Here is a 23,709-nt window from a genome sequence, read left to right as displayed (position 1 = left end):
AAAACGGTAAAATGGGGTGATAATAAAATGCAAATTATTGGACAAATGGTTGAACAGCTCCGAACATGATAATTACGCAAAAAAAACTCAGCAGCACCTGTAAAATTTGCATATTATATTCCTCTCTGCTTTTTGGATGAAATTCGTCCATGTCCCTCGGGGTACAGAAAATCAATCAGACAAGCCAATTTTAAAAATATACGTAACATCCTCGCGTGAAATGAGCCGATCCTAATTCAATGTTCGCCGGCAGTGCCAAATATCACGACCTGACGCCCACGAGCTGCTTCTGCTCCCCATTTTCTGGTAGATCGAAATGCACAACGCAAGGCGTTCAACACGGCTGCTCGCATTTCTCCATTTCGACTCCTCGACTGACGACGCATCGCCCGGTGGCGAAATTCTAATCGCCTATCGTGTTTCGCACTCGTCGGGTGCTGAGCAGATAGAACCGCAGTTTGTTTCCAAACAAAAATGATGCTGGAAAATGCAAATCCGGCGTCGGCGTGTCCACCGGACAGGCAATTCGTACTGGGCTCTCCCGCATCCGAGCTGCTGATTAACAAGTCAATGAGATTTGGAATTATTATCGTCGTGATGATCGGCCCCTGACGCACACTCGACAGGAATTTAAATGTCAAATCACACACTGCCTGCTGATGTCCATTTGTAATTTTCGCTCTCCATTCCACAGCCTCGTGTTGGCTCATGTTTCAAATGCGCAACCGAGATTTATCAAACTTTTTTAACTAAAAAATAATGTGAGGAAATTAGTTCTAGAAATTTGAATTATTCTTGCGCAAATAAATCTAGATAATTAGTTTTGCAGATCCCGGTGAACTGTGAGTGAATCTATTCTTAACTAACTTTTAAATTGAGCTGTGTGCTGAAATCTAGAGCACGCATGTTACAACGATAGGAATAAATTAAACTCCTGTCATTGTCAGTGAACTGATTGAATTTCGTTTCATGCTATTTTTAGATTTAGAGTTGTCCACAAACGGTAGATTTTTTACGCTGAAATCATTAAGTGGGCCATACAAACACATCGATGCAGATTCAGTTACGCGTCTTGACGCAGACACTGAAAACCTGCCTCACCGTGTGTCATCTTTTTTTCTATAAATTTGATTTAAACAGGACAGCAATTGGTTTATAACACAGTCGTCTTGGTTAAGTAGATTTATACAGGGCAACTATTTAGAAAATTTAAAAATTTTGTAAATAAGCAAGTAGTTTTCAAATGTGCGCAATAATTAATCAAAAGAGGACGTTGCTACAATTAAAATTAAAGTTTTGCCATTATTCTCCAATATTTAATGCATTCTTGGCAGATTTTGATTCCTCTCGTCGAGATGTATCCAACGGTGAATGACCTTTTTCGGGGAAGCTCTTTATGTTGTTAAATAAAATAAGATTTCAATTAGGGACACAGTCCTCACCGTTTGAAAAGTATGTTTACTTAGCAGCCATTTTTCTAAAAATTTTACAGTGCTACCTAGGTCAATTTTGGCTTTAAATGAATCATTTTTTGGATAATTTTATGCATTGGAAAACAATAATTTTCCGGATTTCTCACAACATTAACTGTCATATTTACAGATAATAAATAACTGTCTATTAAAAAAGAATCATTCAATATAAAAGGCAACAGTGCTGCAATAACAGTTAAAATAAAAAAAAACACACATGCCTCTAGGAATGAACAACACTCGGGTAAACTCTGACTGCAGAGACATTTTATAGAAACAGGATGATTTATTATTATTGGCTCTCGATTATGCCAAATGATCTCACCAAAGTCACGTGGACGAGCTGTTTGTCATTGTATCAAAACAAATCGTATCAATATTTCTGCATTAATTCAGGACGAAACAGCAGAACAGTGCACCAGTTCGATCGCATTATACACTCCATTGAGCGGCCGCCCGCATTTCCTGGGTTAACTCACAGCAGGGGAGTCACAATGACCGCTGCATTCTCGCCAACTGACTAACTAATTCACCATAATTCCCCGACATAATAGCCGCGAGATGCAACACAAGTTATCCTTGAAAGCGCCGCCGCGTCTTTCCTCCGCGCGTCCGACTGCCTAAGCAAACGGGCCCGTCTGGCTTGCTGCTATTTCTTTCGAGGAAGAAAGAAAGGCGATAGTTTAATTCGTGGCGTGTTAACTCGAAAATCGGCATTTCCAATGAGAACAAGTGGTCGTGTTGGGGAAGCAAAACTTTTATACAGACACGAACAGAGATGGTTTCGCGCACGTTGCGGATAATGAATGTGTGCGTGCACCGCCAAATCGCCCTCCGTCACCTTGAATGTATGCGCGCCTCCTCCTCCTCCTCCTCCTTCTCATCTCACAAAACATCAAGAGACGCACGCCAATTTCGCAGACAAATAAATGCACCTTTACGTAACCACTGTCTCTGACGTTGATTTATATCAAAAGCCGCACTTCATTGATGTCACTCTGCTACATGAGATCGTTCGCATCGTGATTAAACTGCAGTGAGCAAAATGTTTAGATCGTCGTTTGATAAAATTTTCCCCTTCCTCGCAGCTTTATCTGATAAAAAATGCGCAGTTTATTTCCACGAGATAGTGCGTAAAGTTGTGTTTAATTTACTCGTTTAAGCGGAAAATTTATTTTAATGTACAGCATGTTTTCGTGACTGTGCGTCCATCTAAACATTTTTATCTATTTTTTACGACAGGTGATATTAAAAAGAAAACATATTTTACTTACTTTTTATTGTTTGTTCAATGCTGGCCGCACAAAAAGGATAAAATCTTCGTGGTAGCGGAAGAGTTGCGCATTAGCTAAACAACCAAACGCAAAAAAGGCAACAATCAACTCAACAATGAAAACTTGACCGATGCGCAATTTTTCCGCTACCAAGGCGAAACTTACAAATTATTTCTTTTCAAATAATTGTATATTACTCCTTGAAAAGGACATGAACTAAAAATTTGTTAGATCTAATCATTCTTATCTTTGCTTACTTAAATTTTATCTAAAAATTTGGTTTATGCTAAGTGTCATAAACAATAAATTCAATGGACCCTGTAAAGACCCACTTAAACATCTCTCAGCGTATTTATGCGGGTCTTCTATTCATCCCATAAATTCTCTTACGAATCAAATTGGAATTTTAGCTTCATTTCATCATTTTATTTTTAAATTGGCGCTGTTTTTAGCTTTTAATTTTCAAAGAAGCCTCGTTTTTGTTGGAATTTTAAATGTTATCTCTCTTTCAAATCGATAAAAACAGCTTTTTAGTGGTTTTCATCCGCGTGCACGCCTGTGTAATTTTTCGCGCGCGTTCATAACACTCGCAGCGATTGCAGTCAGCATTTTGTCTGCCGACGAGATTCGGTTCTTATCATTCGTGCTCTTGATAAATGGCTATTTCACAAATCTCGATAGCTCGGCTCGCATTTTTATCGATCGCACGACTGCATTCGCCGCTTCTTCTCCACTGCTGGAAGAAACGCCAATACCGTCGTTTGGAGAGAAAAAAAATGTAAAATTTCACACAAGGAAATTAATTGCAAATTTTTTAACTCTTATATAAATTCGAAATAAATACTTCTCTAAAAATGAAAAAAAAATATTATGGTAATTAAACACCAGTTTTAAAAATAAATTTTGAAGCCACAATTAGTCTACTAATAAAACTACTAAAATATGCTATAATGAGTCAACTAGCCGCTTTGAAATTGTAGATTTTTCACAATTTTTTTTCTCAAAGTTTGTAGTGCTTATCCGTTTATCTTCTTGGCTGATCTTCTGAATAAACATGAATAAAAAAATGAGTTAGACTAGAGTGCGCGCCATTCGAAATCGCAAGTTTAGTTTTGCTCCTTGGATTCATTGTAAGCTTCAAATCTTTCCTCAAAAACCAGTTTCAATATAATAGCAATCGGGATTTTTCCGCCATCGTGCGCATCTTTCCTCATTGGGAAAAAAACAAATAAATACTATTTCCTTATCTTCATCGTGCTGTAGTTTTTAAAGCAATCATCCGTGCCATGCAAAATACTTTACTTGTCGTATTTACCAGACTGGTTGGCTCTTTAAGAGGCAAACAGCATGTTGCTAACACGTGAGAAAGGTGTGCTTGCCTTAAACTGTTTTCGTACCCGCGAGCGGCGGTAATGGCGTCCCTTCCAGTCCTTACTCCGCACTTTGTCACTGGGCGCGCGGCGCGAGTGCATCTTTTCGGCTCTTTTCTTGTGCTCGCCTGCTCACCCAAGGTCACCAATACTTATCCGCGCGCGAGCAAAAAAGCAGAGAAATATCATGACAATGCAGAATAAATAGTTTCAGCAGCATCAGTCGGCAGCGGATCCTCTTTTTCTTTCTCTCCCTGCGCGCGCTTTATGAGAGAGCTGCTTGATGTTTGCATTTCTCGGCGCTCAATTTTGCTCCTCTCTCTCTCTCTTGCTTTTGTGCTGTCGGCCTGCGAGGAGGAATTGATCAGTTTGTATCTTTGCCAGGCTGCGGCAAACATTTGCACGAGCTTATTGCGGAAGTCGAATTCTCGCCGGTTTTTATCAAATTGGGCATGGCTGCGTCCTGTGTGCTTTGCAAAAAGCGCCTGAAGGAGGATTTGGATAGGGATAAATTTGAATTAGGCAAAATTGCAAATTATTATACCGCTTAAAGGATTAAAAAAGAAACTTGATAGCAGTGTTTTCAGTGTAAAAAACTGTCTAGGAGCTGCCGAAAACATTCTTTGATAATATTTAAATTTTAATAATTCGATATAACAGAATTGTTTTCACGGGGTTTAGGTTTTACTTTCTCACAAGACACCTAGATTTTCTGATCTCAAATTTTAAATTTTGGGAGAAGTCGGTTTTTTAAATAGTTTCGGGATAAAAATAAATAAAGGTTAAAATTTACCGTCCTCTCTTACAAACTAATCGAATTTTTTATTTTTGACGTCACGTTCCTCTCTCCAAAATCAAGGCTGTTAAAAGTCACAAAGAGAAAAAAGTATTTATTTTCAGTTCTTATTAAACAAACTTATATTTTTGTATTCATTTCAGAAAATTCTCTCGGTTTTAAAATCTGTAGACCTTTCCTGCTAGTAATTAAAATTCGAAATTACCTGAATTTTGATCAATTATGAAGAGGAAATTAATTTTTAAGCCCATTATAATGTTTTGACTCATATGAATCTTCGTTGGACCCACCAGGGATAATTTAAAACAAAAACTCACCCGTTTTCGCACATAAAATGATAAAAAATAACGAAAAGCGCAGAAACGGGAATTTCGTTTCTTTTCAATTTCCGGAAAATTATCTAAAACAATTTTATTGATAAATTTGCTCTCCTTGTTTCAGGCTACCAATGAAGAAATCGCCGAGACGCAACAGCAGCCGGTATATCGGGAGCGGGGCCGGAGTCCCGGCGTGGGCCCGATGCGGAGGGAACGCCGCATCGACACCTCGCCCTACAACAATAGCTCGTCCTTTTTATTGCCGCCTGACTCGAGTTGGAAGCATCGCAGCGACTCGGCACTGCACCAGAGCTCCATCAGCGCACAAAACAGTCCTGGCTCGCCAAGACGATGTAAATATCACACACGCACATTAATTTTTTACTCCGTAGTCCTCAAGGTTACTCCGGCGAATGGAGCAGTGACTGTTGAACTTTTTTCAAAATAACCGGAAGCGAGCAGTTTTTGGGAAAAGGAAAATGGAAGTTAAAAATTAACTAATAATAATTGTAACATTTATTGACGTGGTCAATTAACTCGCGGAATTGATTAATCTTCCTGGAATGACCATTTTACTAAATTAGTAATAAAATTACACATTCTGAGCACCATATTAGAGAATGTAAAAGAGACAGCTTGATAGGACAAGTCAAAATATTTTAATTTCGGAAATGCCCTTGGACACTTTTTACTAGCGCGTTCTCTCAGCTAATAAAACCAATTCAACGTCTCATGTGGTGTAGGCAGTTTTTCTAAGCATAGTTTATGTAGTGTATTTGGGCTGTAAAAATAAGCAGTAAAATTTAATTGAAAACAATTATTTTCCTGCTGAGAATTGACAGAAAAATCTCAATTCATCTGCAACTTTTTTATTTTAAGAGTTACTGCAAACTCTTTTAATTAATTGAGATTAATATTCATGCCGATTTTTCTCATTGAACGGTGTCTACAAACCAAAATTCAGCTAAATTGAACTAAAAATTTATTTCTAAATTTGGGGCATTTTCTTAAAATCTCGAAAATTGGTAAAACCGTCAAATGGAATATTTCCCCCACTGTATGTAGATTACATCAGCAAAGGCTACACAAATTCAATGTGTTCAACAAATCTAAAACGTGCAATCCTAGTTTCGTTGTGAGTGTTTTATTTTGTCCAAATTTTGACGTGTTGCTAAAAATATTTCACATTGAAATAAAAAATTGAGCTATAGTAATCAGAATAATTATTTATAAGTAGTGTTGATTGGTGTTCTTAATAATTTGACATTTTCCAAGCGCACAGCTGCGAGATGAGATAAAAATAAGAAACGATACTGCGTGCCTGCCGATCGTGCAAGATGTTATCTCTCTGAAGTAAAATATGAGTGTGTTTTGTTGACACTGATCGGCATCCACTTCTCTCGGCAAGATGCTTTGCTTTTCCTTTACTGCTCGACTCGCCCTGCGCTCTCTATCAAATCGTCGATAATCCATTGTATTCATTTCTGCGCATAAATGAGCCGTAGACACGCGCGCGCGTTGCAATTTTGACCTTGGGCAAACAGCACTACTTATCAGCACTACTTCCTTGCCGCTCGTTTGTTTTGCTAGCGCGCCCTAGACAAAAAGCCGCGGTTTCACGTGGGCCTAAATTTAGTCACCACGCGCGCACGTTTCCACATGAATACTCACTGACGACTCGATTTCTTTTGCAGCTCTTAGTCCAATGGGTGGTGTAATCAATGACCGTAGTTCCTTGGCTGTGAATAACGACGTTAGAATAAATAGATCATCAAGTGATGTGAGCAGAGTTACGCCGAGGATAAGGTATTTAATTCATTAATCTGCTGTGTTTTAATAATATTAACGTATCGAGTTGTTAGAAATGGGTAGAATTAAAGAGGAATGATACTGCAAAAGCCTGAAAACCCTTGTTGCCATTGCATAAACTCGTCCCTTAGGATTTAGTAAAAACCTTAATTGACCTAAGGAGCGCTGTAATTTTTTGAGAAAATTGGCTCGAAAGTTACCGTGCTTTTCAAATGGCAATGGCTGTCTCCTTACTTGAAATCCGATTTAATTTCAAAACCAAGATTTTCCCCAATAAGTGGCATGCACCGTTGAACAGATCTCGACGAGAGGAATCGGAATATGCCAAGAAAATATGTTCGAGCACTGTACATTTTGGAGAAAATTGGCAAAATTTGAATTTTTATTGTAGGAAGGTCATTTTTTTACTATTGCAAATTGTTGAACAAATTGTTTATCGGTCAATTGTTTAAGACATCCAACAATTTAAATAATTTTCAATTGTTGCCCTGTATCATTCCACTTTAAAATTGTAAAATTTGGTAGACTCGGTAACCACCTTAAATTAAAAGAATAATGTAATTTTTCTAAAGCAAGTCTGGGTACGTTTCGCTGTAACATGCATTTTTCACCTCATTACTTTTATAAAATTAGTAAGGAAATGAGTTTATAAAATTATATGTAGCATCATTTCCGTGTTATGAATCCGAGTTTTAGAATGACACTTTAAGAAGTTAGATTTTAATAAAGGGGTGTTTTTACCACACGTTGAATTTTGCGATATGCAAACTCCTTGACAAGATGAATCGATCGATGGGAACGCAATTATTAAATTAATAATTAACGTCATATTGTGATATTATTTCTTTCGAAATTATTTTAATAGTCATTAAATTTACAATGAAAAAACATGTAATTATTTATTGTTAGTACAAAAACTAAAAAAAAATATGAAAAATACAACAAATTCTATCAGTTTTAGGAGTTTTTGTAGATAACCATTTAATATAAAAATATTTATTCAACGTTAGAGGCGACATGAGTCACCTCTATGGTAAAATATCGGAGACTTTTGGAAATTAAAAAATTATGTACTTATCGATCGATTTGTCTCCGTCATTAAAATTGAACAAAAATTTTATTTTCAAGATTTAAAAAAATGCCTTGTGAGAAACTCGGAAATTATGCTAGATTGAAAACTTTGGTCTGGTTTCTGGTGGTCCATTTAAAAGTAAAAGAGAGAACAAAATTGCATATCAGAGCGGAACGAACCCAGGATCCCCTTGTAAATTAGTTTTTGAAGCCGTTTTTGAGGGTGTCGCTGTCTCATTTTTTGCATTTCGTTAATGATTTTATTTCATTCTTAAAAGTAAAAATCAAATGGTGGTCTGCTTGGGGCTAATTTTCATTTTCCTGACACTTTTTTGCTTTACTTTTTTATGTTTGTGTCATGAAAGTAGTGAATAATTAAATTGTAATTTAAGTCTTAAATTAAAATTTCAAAAAGCCAAGCAAATTTAAAAATAAAATCTAGCGGGGGTATGAGGAAAAATCAGTACGACTCCGGTATCACTCTTCTTAAAAAACAATTCTCTTCAAGCACAAGCTTGTTTCACGATAAGCGAAATGTATTTTTTTTACTGGAATCGTTTCCTCCCTCCTTTAACTGATTACTAAATATGTGTGTAATGTAATAACTGTCATATCTGCCAGTACTGCTATATAATTAAACAATTTAAATTGCGACCAATCTACATTGCCTTAAATCAAATTTATAATTTAGTAATCATAACTCATGCACATATACGAGAATATTTTAGTATAATAATCCAATTATGCAGCTTTGAAACAAATTGAATTCGTAAATGAGGCATGCTTTGTTGAGGAATTAACCAGTTTTTGTCCTTTCAGTATTGACCCGACGCAGACAGATCCCAATGCAGTCTCAATACCAATACCAAACACCACTGGCTCGCTACCAGACCTGCACAATTTTCAATACTACCAGCCCCCTGGCATGACACCAATCGACCCCGAGGACCCCATTAGTCCTTCGTGCAGCACAGTAAGTGTCTCGTCCGTTCGCTCGTTTGATTTCGGTGCTGATGGCGAGAAAACTCTTACAATTTAGTCTCTATCTCATAATTCTCTAATTTGTTTTTAAAATAACATATAGTTATTTCTCTCTAGTCAAGTTAAATTAATACCCTTAGTTGCTCTGTCGAAACTTGTTTCCATCTGTCTTGAATGCGCTGCGCGCGAATGCAACTTCTACATTTCTAAATCTGGGGCTTTTAAAGAGTCCGCAAGGCGCAACAAGCCCTTCAACCCTTTCGCCGACGAGCATGCCGACCAGGCCGTCTGGTCGCTTCTCGTTCGGCTCGCAAGGCTCGGGCGGCTCCCCGCAGGCCACCAGCCCTGGTCACTCGCCCGTTGCGAGGCGCAAGGTGCACCAGCAGCAGCAACAACAGCAACAGCAGCAGCAGCAGCAACTCATTTTGGGCGCCGCTGTAAGTGCAGGATTTCCCAAAATCTGCACTCGCTAGTTGTCCTCCTATTTCTCTGCCTCTCTCTTTCTCTCTTTCATTTTGTCCGGCTTGCCCACCGCGCACGCCCCTTAGTTTCGACTCCTCACTGCACGCTCTATCTTTGATATATTTATCATTTAATTTTAAGTCGTTTTATTTTGCTTTTTGATTACCGTTTTCTTTTTTCTTTTTCCATTTTTAGTTCCACCATCTGAACAACCAGCTTGATGTGCCGTCCTCCTATACCAACTATAGTCATATGAGCAGGGTAATGCATGGCTCATTCTTAACCTTGCAAATTCCAGTAGGATTTTAAATTTACAACCTTCCCCAAAAATAGATTCAATGTTTGGCTCCTCGCACGTGATATTGACATCATGTGGCGGCTGTAAGACTAGACAAAAAAATCCGTTTTGGATTATAACTGTGGAACTTTTGGCTGACGAAATTAATTTTGTTTTACAAAAAAAATGCACCATTAATATTTTTCTGCGTTTAACTGAAAATGTGGCGTACTTTGCACGAAATTACACGAAAAGTTTGAAAATTTATATTTTGAAATCTGCGTTAGTTAATATTGATAAAATTATGTAAAGTTTTCAATTTTCATCCGCAGGGGATTTGAGGGATGTAAACCGATGCCGTTAGCATCATTTTTGAAATTTTAAATCGTATAATAATGCTCCGGAAAAAAATTCAAGATTGTACAGCGAGGAAATAATATATCAAGCATTTTACAGTTTTGGGTATTGCAGCCTGTAAAATCTTGGATTTTATCTCGAGATTTTATTTTCATATTTAACATCTTAAAAATTAAAATCCAATGTGTAGTTAAAAAAATCACTAAATTTTGGGAAACAAAAAATATGTATTTTGGAATGCAGTAGTTTGTTGCGAACGCAAGAAGTTTATTTTTATTAGTCCAAAAAGGAAATGAGTTAATGAATGGATTCTTGCAAACATTTTGCTGTCAGCATGTTTTTATTTTCGTTGTTTTCTTTGTAGTTCACTATCGCTCTAACACGTGACGTCACACTACTCAACAACAATCGTGATTTACTACATTTAGTTCTCTTACGCCAGCTATAGCATTTTCACGATTTTCGCCTTTTTAAAAAAACAAGAACGATCTATCCCAGTAAAATATCCCTTTGTTTTTAAATTAAAGCAATTGTTATATTAATTAAATGCAAAATAGTTAGATTTTTAACAAAGTTGAAGCAATTATTCAAAATTAAAATCATTTGATACAGTTAATTTCCCTCTTTACATATTTAATGGTGTTAAAAGCCGCCAACAGATATCGCCACAGTTATTATCCAATTCTTGGTGTAGGACGTACTTTACTAATAATTACAGATTTAGTTCTGCTGCTATGAAAATGTATGATTTTTACTCTAAAAACCAGAATCGGTTCAGCAAAACGCTTCGGAAACGTGAAGAGAAAGTAAAATCACTTAATCTTGTTATTTTATCATCCCAATTCACTAGTAGTTGCAAAAGCCCTGTAGTGTTTGAAGCCACCAGTAGAGTGCACCACCATATGTTTTCGATTTTAAGGCACTTTCATTTTCAGACTCAATCCTAGCTATTCTATTCTACGCTTAAAATAAATTATTCCTTTTGATGTGAAAAAATCAGCTCAGTCATAAACGCCATAGAAACGTCAGCGAAGATTTTTAACTGCAGTTTGTTGAACCGGTTGTTGGTTTAAACACATCAAGATCAATAATTTCTTGCTGCAGAAGTGCCTTAATATTGTAAGTATGCGCTGGCTGTCGCAAACTGGATTTCAGCACTCAAAATTAAATATATTCACACCTGCAATGAACATATAAGCAGGATTAAATCTGAAATTAGAACGGACAAATAATGCATTGAAATTCCTCACGCCCAAATTTAAATTGGTGCCAAACTATCTGTGTCCATTTTAACCTCCCAGTATTGGCCATTAATCTCAATCTCGCAGACCGCAGACACTTTTGAAGCCATTAATTATTGCGATGTCTATCAGGTGTACACCACAGAGGTTAATGGGTCGATGATTGACCCGTCGTCGATGCACCAGCAGCAACAGTCCATGCTTTATCAACAGCAGCAGCAGCAGCAGCAGCAAACCCTACAAAGACAAATGTCGCCTCAGCCACCTCATTCCCCACAGCAAGCACAGCAACCAAAACAAGAACCAAGTTCGCCTCTAGTCAATAGCAACCACAACATGCCATCAGTGAGTCCCTGAAGTGTTTGATTGTTTTTTTCTCTCTCTCTCTCTAAAAAAATAGTCAGAATATTGGCATGATTTTTAAATCGTCGTTAAAAAAAGTAATTTAGCAGCCTGGTTGTTCGAAATTGAATTTTAGATTTTTCTCAAACTTACTTTAGAGCATGCACTGCTGCTTTTGTGTCTCTCTTTCTCTTCCGAGTCTGTTCAGCAAAGCAGTTGCCGATTGATTTTTGACTCATTTCTAGTCTGACCACCACTCTAGTTGTGGAATGCTAGTGTGCCGTAGTCAGTCGAACAAATGTTACTTGCAGCCTACGTCACTGAGTGTGTACAGAGACCCCCTTAGACCAAGTCCTCAGCCTTCACCCGTGCCCATGTCGGGACCATACCTGATGCCCGTAAGTACCTGCCCCTCAGAAGAAACAGAAACTTACCTTTTTATACTTCAGCCAGGTTGATGTTTGCACCTTTCATAACCAATTAGCTGTTTAAACACTAGCTGTAACCTGCTTGGTCGATGTTTTTTATTCTTGTGCTAAAATGCAACATTCGCATTTGAGAGAAAAATAATTCTTTTGCAAATTGTGTAGGACGTTTATGGAGTTTGGAGCTTCTTTGCCACTGAACGTTTGTTCAGCCAGAGACATTTCTACTTCTGTGGATGCTAGATTTATAATTTTTGTTTTCCCCCGCATATTTACAACACATTTTATTTTGTTTTAATTTTAATTCCTTAAAAGCATTAAATTCAAGGCTTGAAGTTGCTTACAGAAATGTAATTCTTAATGAATATTCCTTGCTCAAACCAAAGATTTGTTTTTATTTTGAATTTTAATCTAATTTGTCATTTAAATTTTTGAGACAATGAAAAATATTTTTGTCTTCAGAAATTGAAGGATATTTATTTAAATTTCTAAAGAGATGTAATTTGTATGCTAATCCAGTCTCCTGATATAATATCTTCCATTTTCCCACTATTTATTATTGCTTGTTTATTCTCACCATAACAAATGTACATTCTCATGTTAAAAAAACAGTTAGTCGAAAATTAAAAATAAATAATAAATGTAATTATAGCAATATAAAAATTCTATATCTTTTGAAATCGAACCAATCGGTTTTTATCTTACCAGAAGTAGAAGTGTTTCAAAGTTACAATTAAATAGCAGCTCCAAACCATTGTAAACACTTACATTGGAAGCAAACTGTAGATACAATTCAATCGCATATTTAATTTGGTGAAAATTTTCAATTTCAGGATCAGTGAATAGTGCCATTAATCATCCGAAAAGCGCAGATTTTGAATTTTTGTCCGAATTTCAGGGAAGCCCAGACTACCGGAGCTCGAGTCCAGCGGACACCGCCAGTCACAGTGCGCCACAAAGCCCCATATCTCAAAACATTTCGCCGGTCAGCTCTCCCGGCATCGGCGGCATGATGCCCGAACACAACAACTACAATCTGCACCAAGAATTTTCACAAATCTCAATGGTGAGTGCTGACTATTTCGATGTCATCTCCCCTGCCCAAAAAGCTTGTTGCAAAGAAAAAAAAACAGTAATGATTGATTAACTCATTGCCTAATTTAATGCTGCTTGCGCAGGGGGTGGTAAGTAGCACTCGTGAGGAAGTGACCTTGTGTGGGGTTTGTTCTCCCTTCCTTGTCTCTCTCACTCTCTCTTTGGCAACTCGTTCAGTTCTGCGTCAAATGTGGTCCACGTAGCCGAAATCTGTTGAAGCAATTGCACCTCACTTGTCATTTTGTCCTAGTAGGGAGTAAGGATGTAGAGACTTATGTATTTGCAATCATTTCATCACTCTGAAGCAACATTTGGCAATTATCAGGGAAAATAATAAACCGTAAATAACAGTGAGTGTAACAAAAGGATTAAATTCGCCAGTAATGAAAATTAGTTCCTTAAATAATATCTTTCAGCTTACAAGATAACTCTTACGATTAGACTTTTTAGCGAAACCATAGAATTTGTTTAGGAATTTTTGGAGACTTTAAGAAAATGGCCCAAAATTTCTAAATTGATTTAATTTTGATCAATTTAGCTGAAATTTCGTTTGTTGACATTGTTCAATGAGACATTTTCTTACTGACAAAAATTAGAACTACACATGGTTCAGAAAGTTTGGTAATTCCTCGGCAGAAGTCGAAAATCAAGGTAGCTTTATGGAAAATAATTAATGACCCACCTGAAAAATATAATTGGCTTCACAATTAAATTTTGAATCAATTTCCATGATTAGAGCTCCGTAAGTCGCAAACTGCGTGGAATAAAAAATTTTCCCCTTGTGATATCTCTGAAATAGTTGGATATTGCACGAATTTTATAATTTCGCCACAAACTGAAACGTCGAATCCTAAGAGTGGTTAAAACGAACATAAATTCCAATTAAACTTTAGCTGATTTCATGTTACATACTGCAATTATAAAAGTTCTCGGAACTGAACAAGCTTGCCGTAGATGTGTTTTGACCGACATTTTTGAGCAATCACTAACATGGTGTGTGTTGTTTTGCGTTCGTCATCTGCAAGGATTGGTGCCAACTAGTAAATAGTTTGGTCGAAAGTGAGTGGACAGCAGAGTTGCAGGTGATTTGGCCCATTTGCATAGCAACCTGTGCATGCCATGTTTCGCGATCTGATTTTACTCCTACCCAGAAACTAAAATTTTTATTCTTAATAATCTATTTCCTCTGATCGCAAAGTCATTCACTTCTCATTCATAATCCAGCGTTTGGCACTTTTTCGAGGTTCAAACGGGATTCCTGACAGACTAGTGATTTTGTGTTGTAGAAGCAGTCGATCCTTTCTGTTGTTCTTTCTTGCCTTTTCACTTTCCTCTTTCACTCATTATTTGTCGTAATTTTGTCCTACTCTGTGTTGTTGTACATATAGTCTGGAACAGATTTTTATGCTAGATTCTACAATTTTAGAGCTAGTTAATTTTGATCCATATGCATGCTGAATTAGTGATATAAAAGGAACGATCATATTTTTTTACTCAAAAAACATTAATTTTCACGCGTTTCATTTGTAACAATATTTTCAGTTTTCAAATCTGCTTCTTCTAGACTTGGGAATTTTTGTCCATTAATTTGTCTTTCAATCACCGCTTCATTTGTCATATGGTAAAATCAAAAGAAATATGTTTATTTAATATTTTTTATTTTATTATTGATTTTTTTGTCTATGCTATACGAATTTTACTCCATTTGGGCACCATAACTCGCTTATTTTGTCCAATAAAAATGTATTATACCTGGTGATCTTGGTTTATTTTTAATAAATTATTAGACCAGTTGCATAAGCCCTTAGTGTTCGAAGCCGCCAACAGATGGCGCCACCGTATACTTTAGTAATAAATTTAATTTGAAGTCACTTCCGCCGCAATTTCAGACTCAATCCTGCTACTATGCATTCTTCACTTAACATTCTTTCATTTAACATGCTGAAAACCGAAATCGGTTAATCCAAAATCGCCGTAGAATCGTTGGAAGATTTTTGTATCTCAAGCAATAGTTTTTCGCGATTCTATGGCGATTGGTTCAACCGATTTTGGTTTACAGCACGTCAAAAGAGAGCATATTATGTGAAGAATGCACAGTGGCAGGATCAAGTCTGAAATCGCAGCGGAAATGCCTTGAAATTAAATTTATTACTAAAGTATACGGTGGCGCCATCTGTTAGCGACTTCAAATACTAATGGCTTATGCAGCTGGTGTATTTGTCAGCTGTTGCACGCTTTGTTGATAAGACCTCAAATCCAATGACCATTTTAAAAATTACTAAAGCGGAATTTCCTTGTAATTTTACAACAAACGGTGAAGACACTACTAATTTTAATTTAATATTATTTGTTCATAGGTTATGTAGACCTTAAAAATCTTAAAAGTTGCCCTCTCCGGCCCGAGGAAAGAATATTTTGTTCCAAAAATCGACTTAAAAATCCCAAGTCTATTTTTTTAACCTCGACCAAACTTCCCAAGCTCGCGCCATTCCATTTTCATGATTGAATCTTGTAGATCATCAACATTTAGCCCTTTTTTGATGAGTCAGCTGCAGCATCCGTGGTCTCATTTTCGTTTCTTCTCTGCTTGCAGCAAGACACAATGTTCGCCAACAGTCCTCCGAACTCGGCCTACGTCCCCAGCCAGTTTCAGGTAGGAAGGGAGATGTATGCCAGGCAGAGGACGGTTGACTACAATTGTGGTTGGCACCCACAGGCGCTTGTGCACGCTTGCAACACAGACGACTGTCGGACCGGCAGCCAGGACATGGGCAGCAGCGACATGGGCTACTGCAGCAGAACGTCGCCCAACTACAGCAACATGAACTCGAACAGCGGCGGCAGCACCCAGCAGACCACTCCGCAAACACCAACGCCCAACATCACCATATCTGGTATTTTACAAATCGCTTTGCCCGGCTGCGCCGAGTTCATTTCCTTTTTCTCTTTCATTTCAGATTATTCCTTTACATTTTTTGATTATTAGGCTTGAACAGAAGAAGTATGTTTATTTTCAGTTAGTAGCACTTACTTTATTTTACACTTTTCTCTTGGTTTCAATCAACACTACAAAATGCACATTGGATTAGTTTAAAATGCGGAGTGTATCCGGAACACTAATTTTTGTTAACAAATGGAAACGGGAGAAATGGTTTTTATTTACTGGTATATCTGGGCGGTGGTTATTTGTTTTGTGGAATGATATTTAATTTGGTAAGGACAAGGATGGTTTATGATTTTTTGGGTTGTGGAAAAGTAGACAAAAATAAAAGGCCTTTCAACTCTATCACACACCACAAGCACTTTCTTGCATATTTAAAGGACACGACCATGCTAGAAGTAATTACTTCTGTCTGCCGTGATTTATAAATAATTTTTGCCGCAATAATTGCCGTGCTAAAATGTCTTCTAGGAAGTAAAAAAATTAAAAAAATATCCTAAATGACCCAGAATTTGCTCCAATTTGTTTCTTTATCCAATAAAAATTCAGCCTACCTTTAAAACGTTTGGAAATCACTGGAGATAAATTAAAAATTGGCTGAGTCAATGCCCGGATATGACCGGAATTAACTATTAAAAAAAAATGAAATGAACTAGGATGCTATATTTTACTTTTAGGGATTTTTTATAGTGTACTTTAGTATGATAGGAAGCGAATTCGTAGTTAAAAGTCATCATGGTTGAATAAAAACTGGCTTCACTATTCGATTTTTATTAATTTCTAGGACTTTTTTAGGGAAATAGACTTATTTGCATAATGGACAGTTTTTGAGACACACATTTATCCCAATTAACACGTTTTTCGGCAAAAAAATTGCTATTTTCTTGCACAAACGTCATTATAAATGTCACATACTTGACATGCAGAGATGCTCCAAAACCCCGTAACAAACTGAAAAAACACTCGCGACTTGAAATAAAATTTGAAGAGTTACATATTATCGTTAAATTTATTCTTTACTGGGAGGAACTCAACCCACTAAATACGGTGACAAAGAAAACGTGGTTTTTATTCCCCTTTGCATGAAAATTTTCTTAAAAATGAAATCTGAATCGAAAACTTCTACCAACGAAGCAAAATCTTGCACTTTTCTTATGATTTTGAGTCAATTTAGACTGTTTTTAGAAGCTTTAGACAGTTTTCGCAGATTTAGACGGTTGAAAGTGTGGTTTAAATAGCTTAAAATTGCATGATTCGTGCTCATTGGATGTTCCTGCGACGATTGGAAGCTCAGAAAAAAATAGACGATTGTCTAATTTCACAGCCCTAATCAATTCCCACATAATTAATCTTTAGAGCTGCGCAACTCGCAAACTGTTTTCTTCCCGCGAAATCTCTTAAAGATTTCAATAATTGTGCCAAAAACTATAACCAAAAAGAGTTTCCTTGTAAGACATTATTTCTTTCCAAATTTTGATATTCCCCACGGCTTTAAGAAAACAGAAGTTATTACTCTCAATTCGTTGTGTCCTTTGAAATGCTTTGTTTGCAGTTGTGAGTAGTCTGAAAACTCTAATCCAAGCAGTCTTTCCTGCAGACTTCTCTGATGAGGGATCCGTGGAGCCTGAGCTCAGCAGAGACCTGACAGCCGCAATGATCACAGCCTCGTTCGACACGGAAGCGCTGACTGACGAGATTCTAAGTACGATAGAGCCGATTCCGTTCGACGACCTGCCCCTGCTGAACAACAACATCGCCATCGCGGACGCGCTGACCGAAGACACGCTGCGCCTCAACAACATGTAATGGCAGAAGCAGGTTTTAGCTTTTTCTCACACACACATTTTCTCTCTATCTCCTTCTTTGTGGATTCAATTTTCCGACCGAGAGAGAAAGCGACAAGAAAGGAGTCTAAGTAAAATGCCAAATATCAGTACCTTTGTCAAGAAACAAAAATACCGAGTTGGTAAGACAGTCTGAATGATTTTGGTGGATCGATTTTGAACAATTTTACCGTACCTGTGGTGATCAAGCTGGATTTTTATCAAACAACAACAACAACACAAAACACGGAGAATCACAAGGAAAGCACGCGAATAGTTATTGATAAAAAGAAAATCTCTCCTAATAAATCGTGTGAAAGTGTGTCTTATTAAGTATAAAAAGAAGAGGAAGCGATGACCGTTCGTTAAAGACTTTGGAATTAATTAAATCTTGTGTATAAAATGCGACAACACCGAAAGGAAGAAAAATGCTGTTCACTGCTTGTAAATATTGATGATAATATCACTGCTGATGTGCAAAAATGTCGTTCATTTTGTTTGTGATCGCACTCAGTCAGGCCGGCGTCGGCGGCAACGAGTTGAAATCGTGCCCGCCACCGGCCCACGAGTATATTTGTATATTTCCTGCTCTCATCAAACAAACAAACACCCATACAAAGTAACCGTTAGACATCATCCCTCGTTTGTTCTTAATTTGTGCTCAAGTTTCTTTGTTTTTAATGGTATAATGCAGTGTACTCGCAAGAGTGAGAGAGAGCGAGTGTGTGCTTCTTAGACGCAGCGTATCAAGTTAACTAAATATGTATAGGAATGACAATCCGCAATTCGGGGGGCAAAGAGGTTCACAAACCTCTCCTTGCACTGCATTTATTTACATTACGTTCTCAGCTTTGGTTCAACTGTCCGCGCATTTTTCCGCAATCGTGTAAGATTGGTGCCAAAAGAACGATTGACATGTACGAAATTCGAATATATATCTCCGGCAGTTCTCGACGTCAGACACGGTGTTTCAAAAGAGAACAAATACGGTTGGAAAAGGCGCAACTGCGCACCGATTTTCAATTTTAGTGAATGAGACTGAACTGACAGAAATGTTTATTTGCCCTCCACCTGTCCGACTAACGAGGAAACTATTTTGATGCTGCGATTTATTAATTGGTGAATTTATTGGATTCCAGCACATTTTTATGGTGTAAGTAAGCTCACCTGCCGATTTTATCCTAAATTTGCAGTCTTAACAAGTCTATGAAGCTCTGATGGAATGTTACAAATTGGAATCAATCGAATTTTAAATAGTCAAGTCTAGTTTAATGAAGATTTTTTTCAAGATGTAAATTCTTTTTGATGAGACAAATACTATTTTCCTAATACTTCGCCACTGACTTTTGAGCTATTAAAAGCTAGCATTCTGGAAAAATCTAAATTTAGATTGCAACATTTTTTTTCATGCACTAAAAATAGTAAAAATATGCGTCTTTTTCGAATTTTGATTTAAAATTGAATCGTGGAATTTTTTGTTCTTAAAAAAATCTTAAAATCAGGTAAAGTAATAAAAATTTTGGTAATTAATTAATTGCTTAATAATCTTTGGATCAATGCCACCTACATGTGTGAAAATCAAGACGGTGGGATGATGGAACAAATTTAGGCCAATAGATGTTGATGATCCAACACGTAAAATTTAAAATTATCCTATTTGAGTAAATTTCAAGTAATTATTAAAAATTAAATGGCACTAAATAGGTGGCCATTGAAAATTGGAAAGAAATTATACATCTTGGAGATCTTTCTTGTTTAATCAAAATTTATTTCTAGTATTTTTTAAATAAAAATTGAATGGAAGTTTTTATAAGAAACTTTGGTAATTCCATCAGCTTGCAGAATGTTTTAAGTTTTTTGCTCTAAGAATACAAGAAAATATAGAGCCGAGAACAAACCCTAAAGGGAAAATTTTATTTTCTTCTATTTGAAAAAATACGTGTCTGTCGATTCATCTCATAAGAAATAAAATGGAACTCACCTTTTTTAATATATTGGAATTCAACCTTTGTTAATTGACTTCCGGATCAGGTGAGGCAACACAAATTCAAATAATTCACCACCAACTAAAACGTATCATCCGAAGAGTTTCCTTGTTCAAACAAACTAACAAATTTTCGTCCCGGACGATTTTTAAAATGCAATTTTTGATCTTCAGATGGCAAACTTTTGATTAAGAAAAAAAAAGAATTCACACGTTTCATCGCATGTGTATACCTCTATAAATTTTCTCTGGAATAAAACATCAATTTTCGGGACACAAAAATCTAAATATAGATGTTGCATTACCAAAACAGCTTTTTGGAATCCACCTAACAAGAAATCACACTTTTACTCTAAGTAAGAATATAGGCGAGCGAAAGAGCGCGTATTAAATTAAGGGAAGAGAGCTGCATTGAGTCGATGAAATCACAGTTTACGCCGCAATAGGACTGTAAGATTTTGAAATGTTAACGCACAAATCCAAAGAGGTTTCTTAAGAAGAACGTAAGTGGAATAAGCAGAGAGTTAGTTTTATTATCGCAAGAAAAACAGATTTAACACTTTAAATGTATAATGTATAAAAAAAGAGACAGATAAATTACTAGCGCTTTCTAGAGTCATTTCAAAGAAAAAAACTACAACACTATTGTCGCCGCACATGGTGAAGAATTACCCTTAAAATCATACAATACGAAATTCCTAGTTGAAGTAAAAAGAGAATTATTACTACCGTGAAATCTATTAAGGTTAGAGGGTCGAATTTATACGTGTAAAGAATGCTACAAATTGCAAGTCAAACTCATTTGGAAACACAGGAGGGTGGCACATTGTTCGCCAAATCTGATCTCCTCGTTGCCAGTTTCTCTTCGTTTTAATATTCAAGGTCAGATTTGTCACATATTGTGTCTTGCCGTTGCACACACACACACACACATACATACACAAAGAGTAAGACAAGTCTTTGAAAAAGGCTTTTACTTGAGAGCATGTACTTACATCACCACGAAAATAGTGAGGTTGAACAAAAGAAACAAAGATTAACTACGCGCATAGTACATACATTACGCTCTGATTAATTAATAATTTTAGTTAGTGGGCCAATCGATTAATTAAAGCCTTTGGTTTCCGCGCTGCATCAAAATTGTGAATGTTCAAAAGCCTGTAGATCAGGTTGGAAAGCATAGAGCAAGCAGATATAATATATATATTCACTCTTTTCCACGCATCAAGCACTACAAAGAGCCTTGAAACAGCGCAGCGCGCATTGTTCCACAATTAATCAGAATGCTCGATAATGAGGTCGATCTGGGTTGTCCAATCAGCGTGCTCTAAATGAGCATTGTTTTTAATTTAAATATTTCAACTAACTACCAGAAACACTAATGACTTTCCTTTAAAGGTTGATACTTGGAAATCCGTAATTTAAATTCCAAATTGACAATTTTTTTATAAAACTGGCCGCAAAGTTAGAAATGATTGCATTTCAAATGGTGTTGATTGTCTCCCTACTCGAAATTTAATTTCACAACAAAGAATTTCCTCAAAACGTTGGATAGCTCTGGAGAAAATATGTCAAATTGAGCAAAATTAGAATTTTAATTGTATCAAGGTCATCTTTCGATGAGAACAAATTATTAAAACTAGCTTGATAATTTCCGGTTATTTCAATTTATTTATTTTTGTTTATTAAACAACCCTGCTGCGCGGCCGAACGTAAATGCTTGATGCGTGACTTTTTTCTAACAAAGTAGGACAATTAACCGACACAATCACGAGGGCACATTCAAAATTCGCTGAGTTTGCTCAAGAATAGTCACTTTGGAGGCTTTCAGAAGATCTTGCCTAGTTTTTTTTCTCTTTTTCTCTTCTTCCCAGCAAAACTCGAGACCTTTTTTATTTTAGAGTGGCATTCCGCACATATACGGATTCATTTTTTTTAGTTTCTTGACGCATTCAAAATGTAAATGAGGGAATTTGTTATTTTCTAACAATTTTTTAAGATCTCATGAGTGTTACGTAAGGACGAAGTAAGTTTCTAGTTTGAGAAATTGATTTGTACAAAAAAAAAACAAAAGAATAACACGTAATACACTCAGGTGGTGTTTCTGTATGTTTATCGAACGCGCGAATAAGAATTCGTTCTGCCAAGCCGATGAAAATCAAACTGTTGTGAGAGTTATTACTACGATTAGCGCGATATCGATATATAGTTGATTTAGTTTTAAGCCCACTATTTGTTGAAAAATGATGAAAAACGCAAAAAATATACTTTTATGTTTTTAAAAACAAACAAACAAACACACACACACACGTCACGTTGTAATAAAAATTTAATGCTACGAAGAAAATAAGTGCCCTCTCTGTACATGTGAAACTTTCGATGAAACTTGGTTGTAGTTTTACATTTTTTTAAATGTGATTTTCGTCTCGATGGCTATACAGACTCTTCTTGTTCGTTTCTTGTTTGTAGTGCAATTTGAATGTGCAATTTTTATCGTGGGCGATACCGATGGAGCAGCAACAGCAAAATTGTACAGAGAACCTGCCTATGTGAAAAACCGTTGAAATCGAGCGGGAAAAAAATATGATAGCTTGCTACAATAATAATTGTCGGCAAAGCGATGATTTTTTGATACAACAGGGAGTAGTAGAGGAGAATTAAATTTAAAACCAGAGACACGCAACATACTTGATTTTAGTCTTTCTAGGTCAGCAGGTTTACAAATGAAGCGCACGCAAAGCTGTTTTTTTAAGTCTTGTTCAGCAAGTTATTTGATATGAAAATACTGAAAACAAAACGCGTATTTCTTAAAAATGCTACCGTTAGCTATTGTATAAAGAGAAAATTAAATAAATGTTCTTTATTTGTAATTGTTGGTTGAGTCACGAGGAAAAGCAGAGAATTTTATTAAGTGGTTTGCCTGTATGTTCTTCTATCAAATGGAATAAATATTATTTATATTTTAAGTGCCGCTGAGACGATTGATTGGTTGCTTCAGATTGAGCAAATGTTGATTAATGGGTGACGAGTTTCTGAGAAATAAAATGTGTACTCATTAAACAAAATATCATTCACGAGTTTTTCTCCTTGCCCTTCACTCCACCACTGCGATGAAATCAAATCTTCCCTCTTCTTGACTGCACTCTCTAGGATAATATAAAAATTTATTTTGCAATAAATATATACACTAAAATATGTTTAATTTTTTTTAATTTTCTCCCAATTTGGTAGGATTTAAATTGGGGAATGGAATTAAATCATTTTAAAGGCTATGGTGACATTAGATGCTTTTCACCTGATCAGCGGGGGCCAGAAGTGCGATAAAATTGGTCCGCACTGCGCAGATCCAAGATGGCGTCTGAATGTGGGAAATAAAAAGCTCTCTTTGGATTGCCGTACGAGTGTCAAGAGTTTGTTTTTACGATCCAAAAGACATAATTGACCAGTTGCATAAACACTTAGTTATTAAAGTCGCCAACAGATGACGCAACCACAGACTTTCTTAAAAATTTTGTTTTAAGCGGTTTTAAGGCATTTCCGCAGCGATTTCAAACTCAATCTAGCTATTTTGCTTTTTTTAATTAATTTGCTATTTTTTGACGTGCTGAAAACCAAAATCGGTTCAGCCATTCGCCGTAGAAACGTTGGAAAAGATTTTTTTATTTCAAAAAA

General features: G+C 36.5%; 1 protein-coding gene across 16 annotated transcripts in view; it reads left to right on the top strand.

The window, feature by feature from the left end:
* Crtc (CREB-regulated transcription coactivator) overlaps positions 1-23,104 on the top strand; it is a 44,996-nt gene extending 21,892 nt beyond the window's left edge. Inside the window, exons 2-13 of one of the 16 annotated variants that reach the window (XM_065480807.1) lie at positions 5,354-5,582; positions 6,924-7,035; positions 8,929-9,082; positions 9,318-9,527; positions 9,748-9,813; positions 11,560-11,772; positions 12,015-12,167; positions 13,093-13,260; positions 14,315-14,371; positions 15,883-15,942; positions 16,006-16,183; positions 17,816-23,104. In XM_065480807.1, coding sequence (XP_065336879.1) covers positions 5,354-5,582; positions 6,924-7,035; positions 8,929-9,082; positions 9,318-9,527; positions 9,748-9,813; positions 11,560-11,772; positions 12,015-12,167; positions 13,093-13,260; positions 14,315-14,371; positions 15,883-15,942; positions 16,006-16,183; positions 17,816-18,036 — 1,821 coding nt within the window. In that variant the 3' untranslated portion in view covers positions 18,037-23,104. The other 15 variants (XM_065480812.1, XM_065480815.1, XM_065480814.1 and 12 more) reach the window with 15 other exon arrangements.
* The last annotated feature ends 605 nt before the right edge of the window (positions 23,105-23,709 follow it).

This window comes from Cloeon dipterum, chromosome 2, assembly GCF_949628265.1.
Source record: "Cloeon dipterum chromosome 2, ieCloDipt1.1, whole genome shotgun sequence".
NCBI classification, from domain to species: Eukaryota; Metazoa; Arthropoda; class Insecta; order Ephemeroptera; family Baetidae; genus Cloeon; species Cloeon dipterum.
The sequence above is the reverse complement of the archived record's forward strand: the minus strand, read 5'-3'. Positions and strand labels throughout refer to the sequence as shown.